The following is a 12,582-nucleotide window of genomic DNA, read 5'->3' as shown; positions in this document are numbered from 1 at the left end:
CCGCCGCCGCCCTCTCCGCCCCCGCCGACAGTGCCTACACCAACGGCACCACCCTCGCCGCCGCCGCCATCACCGCCGCCACCCTCGCCTCCGCCGCCGTCCGGCATGCCGCCGCTCTCGCCCTCGCCTCCAGCCGCGCCGCCCCCGTCGCCGCCGCCCTCGCCGCCGCCGCCCTCGCCGCCACCGTCGTCGCCGCCGCCGTCGTCGGGACCGTCGCCGCCGTCGCCCTCGTCACCACCCTCGCCGCCCCCGTCGTCGCCGCCCTCGACGCCCCCACCAGCGTCACCGCCATCAACACCTCCTTCTATTTCATCTCCGTCGTCGCCTCCACCATCGCCACAGCCACCTGAGGCTCCCTCACCATCGCCGCCGCCGCCATCGCCGCCGTTTCCGTTCCTCCCGCCGTCACACCCACAGCCTTCGCCCCCGCCACCCTCGCCACCTCCACCTGAGGCTCCATCACCTTCGCCCCCGCCGCCCTCGCCGCCACCACAGCCTCCTAGCTTACCGACACCTCCCTCGTTGCCGCCGCCCTCGCCGCCGCCCTCGCCGCCGCCGCCTTCACCACCACCGCCCTCACCGCCGCCGCCGATCGCCCCGCTGCCCTCACCGCCGCCACCCTCACCTCCACCTCTGCAGCCGCCGCCTCCGCTACCGTCGTTGCCCTCAATCCCATCTCCGTCGCCGCCGCCGTTGCCGCCACCACCATCGCCGCCACCACCATCGCCGCCGCCTCCGATCGCCCCGCAGCCGTCACCGCCGCCACCCTCGCCGCCTCCACTGCCACCACCAGCGCCGCCAGCGAACCCGTCGCCACCCTCACCCCCGCCCCCATCGCCACCACCGCCCATAACGCCACTTCCGTCGCCACCCCCGCCGTCTCCTCCACCGCTACCCCCGCCTGCACCACCACCCCCAGGGCTGCCTCCCATATCTCCGTTGCCCCAATATGCCCGGCCAATGCAGCGCGCTCGCCCTCGCTTGTTTGCCGGCAATGGGCTAGTATACGACGACGATTCGCGATGACAATCGCGATGACAACTTATAATTACGGCGCGCTCATAAATCTGTGCTCCCTTCCTCTTCCCTCTCTCTCTCTCCCCTCTCCCTCACTCCCTCTTCTGTCGTGAAAGGCGTACTCCGCGCCCGTTTGCTCCCCCGGGGCTATATTTTTTGAGGAAGTTGGGATGTATGTTTTTATACGATAATCGTTATATGAGACTTCTTTTTTCTTTCCTTGGACTTCTGAGACAAATAAGCACCTTACTGACAGTAATAATACCTGGTCGCAACAGGTTGGACGGTTGGTAAATAAATAAATAAAAGGACACCTCTACTTTGAGACGGGTAAAAAGGGAGATGTGTAAAAAGGAACAGGTCCCCGCCCGTGCGACCTTTGTGCAGGGTTCTTTGTGGGTGTGGTCGGCGACTAGCCGGGGTCGTCCTCCCGACGGGGTGGACGGTTGGTGGTCAGGAGCGCGAAAAAAATTTAGATCGAATCCCTTGTGCGACAAATCACGACTCCCACCGAGCCGCGCCGCGCTGCGCGCGCGCGCGGCTCACTCGCTACCACACCGACACCCGTGCGTGTCTCACTAGTTTTGGGATAAGGTAAGGAGGGTAGAGCGTAAGGTAAAAACTTCTCTCCCTATACCACGCGCGCACACACAAGCGACAAGGTGGTGGGGCAAGGGGCGGCTTCCCTCGCATCTCGCAACTCCACGTCTAGACGCGACAGGAGCCCCACGGCATTAAAAGTGCAAGGCCCGGTGCGCGTGTGGGTGAGCGCGCTGAGCGGTGTGTGTGGTGTGTGTGTGTGTGTGTGTGTGTGTGTGTGTGTGTGTGTGTGTGTGTGTGTGTGTGTGTGTGTGTGTGTAGAGGGGGGCGCGGGGTTTTGGATGGCCCCTCCCCCTATAGAATACTCTTTTGAGTAGTAAGCAAGAGATCGCAGTAATCGGCGGCGGTCTGTAACCTAGAGATCGACGCGGCGGGCGGAAGCAAGACCCCCTGCACGCGAGCGCGACGGAGTGCGACGGCTAAGTCGTTAAGACCCGCGCGCAAGAGCGTGCAGCCCATCTGGCGCAGCCTGACACGGCCAGAGGAGCGTGGCCCGTGGCGGGCTGGCGCGGCCGTTGCGCGTTGGTGCGCGGGGCGCGCGGCGAGGCCGGGGGGGTCTGGGCTCGTGCGCCAAGCGTATATACCGTAAAACTCTCTGGCTGAAAACGGTTTATTCATTCAAAGGAACCAGCAAGCGAAGCTCAAGCATAGACGGCGCAAGCAGCCACCAGCGAAGCCAACGGTTGAGGCTTTTGAGCGATAGTTAAGCGAACCCGGTTGAGAGCTGCTATCGGTCGGTGAACGTCCTGAGATCAACATTCACGGGCAATCAACGGCCCTGTTGCGCCCTAGCCCTGGCCGGCGCAAGAGCGCGCGCAATTCTCGAGCATGAAGCCAGGGTTCCGTTCACACTCGCCCTCCTGAGTACAGACGAGCAATCACGTCTCGCTTGCAAGAGCGCGCGGCCGCTGGCAGAGGGCGCCAGCCGGGCGAGGGAGGCGGAGCTGTCTTGGCGCGCCTGAGCCCACTTGATGCACTCGGCGCGTGAGTCCCCTGGGACGCCCCTCGGGGACGGTGTCGCGTAGGAGCGGGCGACGCCGACATGGTTCTGGAAGATCTTCGAGTGCTTGAGCCGCGTCTCGTGCGCCCGCCGCGCGTGGGACCGGATGTCGACCGCAACCTACGAAAGGTTCGTGGAAGGTTCGTGCGCAGCATGCATGCACATGTGTGGGCCGGCCCATGCTAGGATGCCACCTGCACAGTCTCGTCGGACGCCTCGAGGCCGCGTGCAAAGTCGGCGGCCGCGTCGCGAAGGTCGGAGCCACTGCCGAACCCTCCCACGCCGTGGAGCATCTCAAGTCCGCCGCCTTTGGCGACCCGCAACCTCGGGTAATCTCGGGGTATCTCGGGGTATCTCGGTCGATCTCGAGTCCGCCGCCTTTGGCGATCCGCTCGCGCGCCTGCACGGTGACGACCGGAGCGAGACGGGCTGTGAGACTGAGTTCTACGCACACCTGCGGCCGCGTGCCCTTGAGCTCGCGCCGCGCGCGGGCGCGGTGGCCATGTGGTCCGAGTGCAGGGTGTTGGCGCGGCGGGGCCTCAAACCAGAGATGCAGGGGCACGAGTCTCCGTGTCTAGGACGCCGCACAAGAGGGTTGTTGAGCGCCTAACAAGGAGTGAGGGAGGGTGAGGACTTGGCGATCCCCGATTGGGCCCAACCCGGGATGTGGAGCGCCATCTGCTCGAGCGCCGCGAGCGCATGCAGCTTGGCCACCTGGGACCGAGGGCAGAGAGGTCCAAGCCGACAGAGGTCCCCGGGCCAAGTGTCGTGGGCGACGTGGGTGTAGCCAAGCGTCAGGGGGGGCAGAGCTGGCGACGGCGGCAGCGTCGGCGGAGGTGGCGGAGGTGGCGCGAGCGGCGGCGCAATCGCCACGGACACGCGCACGTGCTGGATGCCGCACGCTTCACTATTTGCTCCATCGTTCAGCGTCGTGTCCAGAGAGAAGCGGCGAAATCAGGGGCGGGCAGGGGCAGCGGCGGCGAGGGCAGCGGCGGCGAGGGGGAGCGTCGGCGAGGGCAGACGCGGCGACGGAAGCGGTGGCGGCAGGTGAGGGAGCGATCGTGGCGGTGGCGGGGTGTGAGGCGAGCAATCGCGAAGGCAGCGTCCGTGAGGGAGCGGCTGCGAGGAAGGCGGCAGACCAGGGCATGGGGTGGGGGGAGCAGTGACGAGAGGGGCGCCGCGCACGTCGTTGCCGAAGGTGCCTGCGAGGTCCGGATAGGCATGGGCATGCGCCGCCCACACCGCCCGCCCTCCCCGGCGCGCGGACTGGACTATGTCTCCAGAGTCTTGCCACGGGGGGCTGGACTCTGGAGACGGGACTGTGACACGAGCCCCCCAAGGAGCAGGCCGGGCGCGAAGGGAGCTCTACCGTCTGCTGCGTAGCTCCTCCTGGAGGCACGCGACTCTAAACTGACCCTTTGACTGCCGCCGCCGCCGCTGCTGCTGCTGCTGCTGCTGCTACTCTGTTGCTGCTGTTGCTGCCGCTGCTGTTGCCCAATGTATCTCCCCCCGGGGTCCTAGATGCTTGGCTGTGAAGAGACGCCGAGAGAGACGCGTCTACCGCATCTACGCGACGCGTGCCGAGCTGCACCTGTTCACAGCGAGAGGTGTGAAGAGACGCTGTTCACAGCCCCATAGGCGACGCGTGCCGAGCTGCACCAGCGGAACCTCCGCCTTTGCGGCGCTGAGCGCGGTCTGGCACGGCACGCTCTCGGCAAGGATGGCAGCGCACGCGGCCGACTGCACCTGCAGCTGCTCCTGCGGCGGCGCAACGGAGAAGAGGCCGGTGGAGGGGCGGGCGGTAGCGGCGGAGGCGAGGGCGGTAGTGGCGGAGGCGAGGGCGGCTGGAGGCGGCGTCGAGGGCGGCGGAGCGTCGAGGGCGGCGGCGGAGCGTCGAGGGCGGGCAATTGACGGCGCCTCGTGCCTCGGAGGTGTATGTCTCGGAGGTGTGTGCCTCGGAGGTGCGCCTCGGAGGTGCCGCGGGGAGGAGTGTCGCGGGAGGAGTGTGGCGGGAGGGGTGTGGCGGGAGGGGTGTGGCGCCTGCGGCGACGACAGCAGCCTCACGACGTGCTGGACCTGCGCGCGGGGAAAGACAGGGCGCGCACGGTAAACAAGCTGGTGCCGCCTCGGGGTGAGCAGAGGGGTGCGACGCGGGTTCAGCGCAGCACACCAAGAGGGGCAGCGGCGCGGTGCCTCGTCACGCGCCATGTCCATGTGGGGGGAGCATCTACGGTGCGGCACGGCGCCCGCGTCGCAGACGTACCGCGCGTGGTCATTGTCGAGGTCGGTGGTGGGGTCGTCGGTCGCAATGGCCTCGAGCGCGGCGAGCGCGTTCCGCTGCGCAGCGGCCGTCGCGTCCGCGGTGGGCGAGAGCAGCGCAACCAGCAGCTCGACGATCCCCGCCTAGGTTGGGCGGGAGTGGGTGGTTTGAGGCGGGGCAAGGCTGTCGACGCTGAGGGCGTCGGAACGTCTCGGAGGTGTCGCCTTGATGGCCGCGTTGCGGTAGGTGACGGGGTGGAACGGCTGGTCAATGGTTGTGATGATGGCCATCCGCGCAATCTCCTCGGTCGCAGCCTGCAGCCAGCGGGCGGCGCCGGAAGGTGGGAGGCGGCGGGTAGGTGGCGAGGGCAGCAGGCGGCGGCGGCGGCGGTGGTGGTGGTGGTGGCGAGGGCGGCGGAAGAGAAATGACGGGACGCGCCTCCTTGGCGGTGGCGCTGCCGTGCTCCATCAGCGCCGCCGCTTGCACGAGCGAGTCATGCAGCTGCTGCTGGGCCCTCTCCTCGGCCGCATCAACGACGCCGTCGCCGTTGGTATCTCCGTCCGCGGTTGGCTCTTGCGCCGCTGCTGCGCCAAGTCCAAGCAGAACGATCAGCAGAATCACGCGACACGGCATGGCGTCGAGTCCCAGGTCTCCGGGCCGACTGGGTTGAGGGGGACCGGGAGGCGGTAAGCCGTCGTCGCCCGGCGCTGCATGCAGCACCGTGGCGATGGCGCTAAGAGGTTCCTCTTTTCCGCGCCCCCCCCGCAAGGCGCGCGATACACAGGGTTCCGGCTCCTACTCGAGTAGGGATCTAGTTCTCCCTTTCGCTGCATGAATGCAGCGCCATTGGTCGCGTCGCCCATGTCCCGACCAACACTCCGACCGGCAACGACGGAGAATGCATTCCGTGCCGGCGGCCCCGTCGGTGGCGGCGTCGATCGGATCGCGTCGCGCCGGCGGGGGTGGTGACCGAGCGGGCAATGGCTCCGCTGGCCGGCGCGGGGTCGCGCCAGCGGGGAACAGGTATCGCTCGCACGGGCGGGAGACGGCGCGTTTTAGCCGCGAACGGGGCCATGCCAGACGAGTCGCCTGCGGTTGGGACGCCAGCCGAGACGGGTGCGGCGGGCGCTGGGAGCCTATTCACAGAGGGCGCAACGGGTGTTTTTCGCTTCGTTCGCTGAGCGGCCTGGGAATAGGTAGGTAGGTGGGGCACGGAGCCTGGCGGTTGGCGCCCGCAGTAGGTAGGTAGGTAGGGGTTTTTGGCGCGAGTCAGTGGGATCAGACCCCCTATCCGGGTAGGAGCCGGAACCCAGACCCCAGCCAGGGTTCCAACTTTTTCCGGGGTATGGTATGGACTATGGTACGGGTGGGGGTATGGTCCTGACCGCCCAAGACTAGCCCTACCATACCCCCAAGCAGGTCTGCCAGCAGGCGGGGGGGGTATGGTCTTGAGCTGGGTTGGCCGATGGTACCATACCATACCCCGCAAAGCGTGGTATTGCTAAAAATCTCTCCCTCAAAACGTTGGAACACAGGTGGTTCGGGTCGCGGCGGGTTTGCCTCCGGTTCCTCTCGCGGAAACTCGATGTCTGTCGTGTGAATCGTGCGTGTGCGAGAGCCTTTCGTTGTGAAATTACGTAAGAGCCACATACATTGAAATTCTTACCAGGAGCCAGGGGGGCATTACGTTACAGAGATATGGCCGCCCGACCCGCCACGGGCATCGCTGCGCAGCTCGAGGAGCTGCAGCGCAAGTACCGAATCATGGAGTGCGACCGCAAGTCGTACGCGGAGGAGGTGGAGGCCGTGCTGCGCAAACAAAAGCTGCAAAACGAGAAGCTGCGCCGTGAGAGCCAATCTCTCAAGGCGGAGCTCTCTCTGGAGGCGCGCGCCGCGTCGGCGAGCGAAACTGCGGTGGCCTCCGTCAAGGAGACGCAGGTGCGGGACCTGATCAAGGAGGTGGGGAGGCAGATCGACGCGGAGAAGCAGCGGGGAGAGAAGCTTGACGCCCGGCTCAAGTCTCTCCGTGACCGTTCGCTGCAGGAGCGCAAGGAGATGGGTGGACACAACGCACCGGCCGAGCACACCATGTCCACGGACAAGTGCATCAAGGTGCGCGCATGTTCGCGCTGGCTGAGACGCCGCGACTCGCGGCCCGCGGCGGCAGACACCACCACTCGTGCAACCACCCCCGCGTACAGGCGCTCGAGCGCAGGTTGCACCAATCTCTGATCAAGTTCAACGAGGCGATCACCGCCAACAAGGAGCTGCGGGCGCAGATTGACGACCTACGGCGCGAGCGAGTCGTCTTTGACGGGGTGCACAGGCGGATGCAGAACGAGCTGGCCGAGCGGAAGCGGCGGATGGCCGACATAATTGAAGCGGCCAATGCCGCCTTTGAGGCGCGCGATAAGGCGCATGGCAGCGCCGCCTCGCTTCGACTCATCGCGGAGCGTGAGCAGCTTGACTTTGAAGCGCAGTGGAAGAAGATGGGGCTGCAGGCGCGCTATCGGAGCGCGCCCCAAGCCGCTGTCGTGGCCCGCCCCCCGCCCGTCCCCTGTCCATGACCGCACGGCGCCCCGGCCCTAGCGCAGATGGAAGAGGACCGCCAGCAAGCGGAGCGTCTCGCACGGAGCAGCTTCCCGGGAGAACGGCAAGGGGCCGCGCCCGGGGAGCCGGGCACTGGCGGCGAGCCCGCAGGCAGAAGAAGCTCGGCGGGGGCTGGCAAGTCTGGCGAGCGCAGCCCGCCTCGTGCTCCCCCGCCCTCTCTCGAGCCGGAAGGACTGCACGTCGGCGAGCTTCGCCCCATAGGCGTGGGTCGCATCGAGCCGTACGAGGAGGCGTTCTCGCAGATTCGCAGCGCGACCGGCAGCTCGGACATTGACGCGTTGGTGGAGGCCTTCATCGCCAAAGAGGACGCCAACTTCAAGGCGTACAACTACCTGAACGCCCTCGCGGCCGAGGTGGAGAGGAGCGAGGAGGCGGTTGCCGCGCTGCACGGCGAGGCGGAGAGCTTCCGCGGCGCCGATCGCGGCGCAAGCTCACAGCGCAGGCGGCTGGTGACGGAGCTGTCCGACCAGGCCGCCGAGGGCGAGGCCAAGGCGGAGCAGCTGTCGGAGTCGAGCCGCAAGCTCAGCGGCGCCATCAGCTCGATCTGCAAGATTGCGCACCGACTCGTGGGCAGGACCTGCAGCGACAGGGACCTCAACAAGATTGGCGGCTGCGACGAAAACTCCCTGATGCTGTTCATGGGGATGATTGAGCACGCGGCAAACGAGACGCTCGGCCCCGCCGCTCTGGACGCGAGCGCCGGCGCTCCACGCGGCGGGCCGTCTGCAAAGGCGGTGACGTCGACCATGGTGCTCGGTGCGGAGAGGCTCCACTCCGACTCGGACGAAGAGGCGGGAGTGCCACTTTCCCGCAACGAGCTGCAGCTGCGAACGATGAGAGGCATCGAGAGGCGCGAAGCGAAGCCGGCCGCGAGCAGGCGCGGAAGCGAGGCGGGCCAGCAGCGGCGGCAGCCCAAGGGGCATCGCGGATGTTGAGGGTGGAGAGCCTTTGCTGCGCGTACGTCGGTGGTCGGTCCTCGCCGGGGCGGGGCGGGGCGGCGAGCCACCACTGCCGCCACGCAATTTTTCCTCTACTCCGCAGTTTTCTCAGACTTTTTAACCACACATTTTAGTCTTTACGACCTCCGGACCTCCGCGCAACGGAGAACGGTCCGAGCGTTTCAAGTTTATGACCGCTCTGGCCCTTCGCTCAGCCGAGCAAGTCCATCGGAGCATCGGCGGCGTCGGCCGCCATCGGCGCGAGGTACGGGTCGCCGCGGCTGCGGCTGGAGAAGAGCTCGCGCCGGATCTCGGGCGTCACCTTTGGGTGCGGCTGCGCGCGCAGCAGGTCGCGCAGCGCCTCCTTCTGCTCGGCGGTCACCTCGGTCTTGTAGTGCTGCGCAAAGGCGAGCAGGCACTGCTGCCAGAGCAGCGTGGGCACGGACGAGTCGGCCGCGAAGGAGACGAAGTAGGCGACCAGCGCGTCCACGACGCGGTACGGCAGCGCGTACTTTTTGAGCAGCAGCGTCCGCAGGAAGAGCGCGTTCGCGGGCGAGTACGGCATCTCGGACAGCTTGAGGATCGCGACGGCCGAGTGCAGCATCGGCACCGACACCTTTGCGAGCACCGACGAGACGATGAGGGCCTCGCGCAGCGCGCAGCCGCCCTCCTCTCCGAGCGGCAGCAGGATGCCCTTGAAGAAGGCGGCGGGCTTGTACAGCGCCTTCTTGACCGCGAGGTAGAGGTGGAAGTTGAGCTTGCCGTGCTCGCGCACGTCGTCCTGCACCGCCGGCAGCAGCACCGTGTTGAAGAAGCGCTGCGCCATGCGCGCGTTCATGTTGGAGGCGAAGAGCTTGGTCGCCTCGCGCGTCGCCACCGGCGACCATAGGTGCGGCTCGGTCACGTAGAGCACCTCCTCCCAGTTGGCCAGCCGCGGCACTATCTTGAAGGCCTTTGGCAGCTTGCCCGAGCGGTACGTCTTGAGCAGCAGCCCGACACCGCGGTACACCTCCAGCACCTTGTCCGGCAGCTGCGGCATCGGCGCGTCCGCCGGGCCCGCGCCGCCCCAGCCGCCGCCGCCCTCGCCGCCGCCCTCGCCGCCGCCGCCGCCCGCCGCCTCTGCAGCAGCGAGCCGCTCCATGATGATGTCGGCGAGGTTGCGAGCGCGCGGTGCGCCCCCCATGAAGAGGCTCAGCGCGCGCTCGTCCTGCTCGTCTAGCTCCAGGTCGTCCACGTCCTCGTAAAAGTCGCCCGCAATGGGCTCCTCCTCCTCCTCCGCCTCGGCGGTGTCACCCGCCTCGTCGTCGTCGTCGCTGCCGCCGCCGCGGCGGAGGCTGCCCGCGGACCTGGCTGCCCCGCTGTGCGCCGCCCGCTCCTCCGCGTCCACCTCCGCCTGCTGCTCGCGCGCCTGCGCGATGATCTTACGTGTCAGCTCCGTCGGCAGCAACTGCTCGTCCTCGGCCTCGTCCTCGTCGCTCCCCTCCGGCCCCGGCCGGCCGGCCGCCTTGCGCCGCTTCCGCGACGGCTCGCCGGTCGCCTTGCGGCCGCCGCCGCGCGCGGGGCTCTTCGCTCGACTCCTGGCCGGGCTCTTCGCTCGCATGGTCGAGGTTGGCATCGTGACCGTGAGAGAGGGTTGGACTTTTTGGGGGTGTGGTTTTGTGTCTCCCCCGCCTGCTGATTCGGCCGCCTTACTGCTAAAGCCATAGGCGTAGGCTTCAGGACTTGGAGGCTACAGACACCCACACCTGAACGCGCGAAGCCGCCATCTTCCACGCAAATACACCTAACTCCACGCCAGCACCGGCCGGTGCTCGTCTAGAGCGCGGCGGCGAAGTTGGATTGCCTGGCGAGCGGCGGGCGCGGCACCCGCGCCGGTCGCCGCACCCGCACCAGCAGGCGCGTCCCCGGGCGGGCGGCCCGGGGTGGCCCCCGGCCTTTCGCGCCGAGGCCCGAGGGACCACCATCCCACCCACCCGTGTCGAGGGCTGGCCTTGGGCGGTCAGGACCCCCTCTCCCCCCCAAACGAATTTTCCGCCGATTCCGCCTTCTTGCCTTACGAATGATCCACATCGAGGCGTCCTCCGTCGAGGCGGCGGTCTCATCCACGCTGCCCGTTGCCGCGGTGTGGCTAGCGACAGCCCTGGCGCCCGCGATCGTGCTGATCGTGTGCCTCGGCCTCGCTCCCGCATTCGGGCCACCGCGGCGCTCCCGAAGCAGTGTTGCGTCGGCAAAGCAGCCTGATTCTGAGGTGCTCAAGGTGGTCGAAAGCGCCACCGCCGCCGCCGCCGTCGCCACCGCCGCGCCCTTTCAGCGGGCGAGCGAGGTCGCCGAGACAGCGTCCGCCGTGCAGCGCCTCCTCGAGGACGACCGCTACCTCGTCGCAGAGCCGCTGCTCCAGCGCCTTCAGGCCACGGCCGTGAGCGGCGGCGCTCCCGCCCGCGCGTCCGCCCGCGCGCTCAGCCAGCTGCCGGCGAGCCTCCCGGCCGCGACGGTGCTCCAGCGCTGCGTCGAGGCGCGCGCGGCGCTCGCCTCCATCTGTGGCGCCGCCGGCTGGCGGCTTGTCGCGTCGACCGAGCGCGAGTCTCCGGCAGTGCCGCGGAGCAGCACCTTCCTCAAGCGCGAGGCGGGGCTGATGTGGTCGAAGACGGTGGCGCAGCTGGCGGTGCCGGCGGTTGACGCGTGCGCGGTCGTGCGCGAGTCGCAACTCTTCAAGACGTGGCGCGCGGAGGCTACACACGCGCACGCACGCATACACACACGCATACACACACGCGCGCACACGCGGAGACACAAACACAGAGCGCACACGCACGCACGCACACGCACACCACACGCACGCAAAAGCCGGAAGCCACAAGAGAAGCCGACACGCACACGCACACGCACGCGCGCCGCCCCCCCCCCCCGCAGGTACCCGTGCTGTGTCGAGAGCGAGCGGCTCGCGGAGGTGGGACGCGCCGAGGGCCTCTTCCGGGTGGAGCAGCGGTACGCTCCAAGTACTTGCACACACGCGCCTCATCGAACCCGCGCCTCATAGAGCCCCACCTTGCCACGATGAAGGCGCGCGGCGCCCAGCCCACCGCCTTTTTTTCGCCGTCTCCTCTGTCCCTCGCAACCCCCCTCCCTCGGATTCCTCAGCCCAGCTCTCCCTTCTAGGTACGAGTTCCCGCTGGTCCCCGTCGCGCTGCGCGAGGACATCGTGCTGCATGGCTTCCTGGTGGACGTCTCCGAGGAGGGCGACACCTCCGAGACACCTCCGAGACACCTCCGAGACGCCTCCGAGACACCTAAGAGACGCCTCCGAGACACCTCCGAGACACCTCCGAGACGCCTCCGAGACACCTAAGAGACGCCTCCGAGACACCTAAGAGACGCCTCCGAGACGCCTCCGAGACTCCAAGCGCGTCCACCGCCAGCCCATGGCCCGGCCGACACGACACCCGCGACCCGTCCGCGACCCTTCCACGCCCGCCCACACCGCCGCTCCTTCCGCGACCCTTCCGCGACCCTTCCGCGACCCTTCCGCGACCCTTCCGCGACCCTTCCGCGACCCTTCCGCGACCTTTCCGCGACCCTTCCGCGACCCTTCCGCGACCCTTCCGCGACCCTTCCGCGACCCTTCCGCGACCCTTCCGCGACCCTTCCGCGACCCGCCCCCGCCCCCGACCCGCCCCCGACCCGCCCCCGACCCGGCACCCGCAGGAGCACGGAGGCCTCCTCGTCTGCGGCCGCTCGCCGAAGCAGTCCGAGTGGGCGGACGTCCGCTTCCCGCCAAAGCCGCCCGGCCGCTACTCGTGGCCACTTCCTTTGGCACTTCCGAGACACTTCCGAGACACTTCCGAGACACTTCCTAGGCCGCTACTCGTGGCGCACCGACGTGACCGCGCTGCAGTTCTTTGTCGAGCCGTGCGGCGGCGCGGGCTGCAAGATGACGCTGCAGCTCGGCGTGGACGACCCGGGCGACGCGTGCCCAAACTGGCTCGTCGACGCGCTGATGAAGCGAGTGATCGCCCGCCTCTTCTCGGCGCGCGGTGACGAGGGGCGGCCACGCTCGCCCACCGCCCGCGACGCGTCCGTGACGCGTCCACGACGCCCCGCAGGCGCTGGGCGACAAGGCGGCGGCCGTGGCGTCCAGCCCCGCGACGAGCCCCCACGCG

General features: G+C 68.2%; 4 protein-coding genes across 4 annotated transcripts in view; 2 read left to right on the top strand and 2 right to left on the bottom strand.

The window, feature by feature from the left end:
- Positions 1-3,612: 3,612 nt before the first annotated feature.
- On the bottom strand, positions 3,613-5,510 carry EMIHUDRAFT_451694 (hypothetical protein; the record flags this gene model as incomplete). Its single annotated transcript, XM_005768125.1, has 6 exons — positions 3,613-3,819; positions 4,267-4,375; positions 4,658-4,693; positions 4,859-5,020; positions 5,102-5,191; positions 5,307-5,510. Coding segments are annotated over 6 exons (807 nt in total), but the record flags the coding sequence as incomplete, so codon positions are not given.
- A 1,065-nt stretch (positions 5,511-6,575) lies between these two features.
- Positions 6,576-8,422, top strand: EMIHUDRAFT_211393 (hypothetical protein; the record flags this gene model as incomplete). Its single annotated transcript, XM_005768124.1, has 4 exons — positions 6,576-6,989; positions 7,079-7,411; positions 7,578-7,605; positions 7,689-8,422. 4 exons carry the CDS (start codon positions 6,576-6,578, stop codon positions 8,420-8,422), a joined length of 1,509 nt encoding a protein of 502 aa, XP_005768181.1.
- Positions 8,423-8,636: 214 nt separating this feature from the next.
- Positions 8,637-9,464, bottom strand: EMIHUDRAFT_211392 (hypothetical protein; the record flags this gene model as incomplete). Its single annotated transcript, XM_005768123.1, has 1 exon — positions 8,637-9,464. The coding sequence occupies one exon, from the start codon at positions 9,462-9,464 to the stop codon at positions 8,637-8,639; it is 828 nt and encodes a 275-aa protein (XP_005768180.1).
- Positions 9,465-10,484: 1,020 nt separating this feature from the next.
- Positions 10,485-12,582, top strand: part of EMIHUDRAFT_103249 (hypothetical protein) — a gene marked incomplete at both ends in the record, with an annotated part of 3,769 nt that continues 1,671 nt past the window's right edge. Inside the window, 5 exons of the mRNA XM_005768122.1 lie at positions 10,485-11,140; positions 11,336-11,410; positions 11,582-11,642; positions 12,128-12,219; positions 12,269-12,456. Coding sequence (XP_005768179.1) covers positions 10,485-11,140; positions 11,336-11,410; positions 11,582-11,642; positions 12,128-12,219; positions 12,269-12,456 — 1,072 coding nt within the window. The remainder of the gene's footprint in view (positions 11,141-11,335; positions 11,411-11,581; positions 11,643-12,127; positions 12,220-12,268; positions 12,457-12,582) is intronic.

This window comes from Emiliania huxleyi (assembly GCF_000372725.1).
Source record: "Emiliania huxleyi CCMP1516 unplaced genomic scaffold EMIHUscaffold_47, whole genome shotgun sequence".
NCBI classification, from domain to species: domain Eukaryota; phylum Haptophyta; order Isochrysidales; family Noelaerhabdaceae; genus Emiliania; species Emiliania huxleyi.
This window is presented reverse-complemented; position numbering and strand designations above follow the sequence as displayed.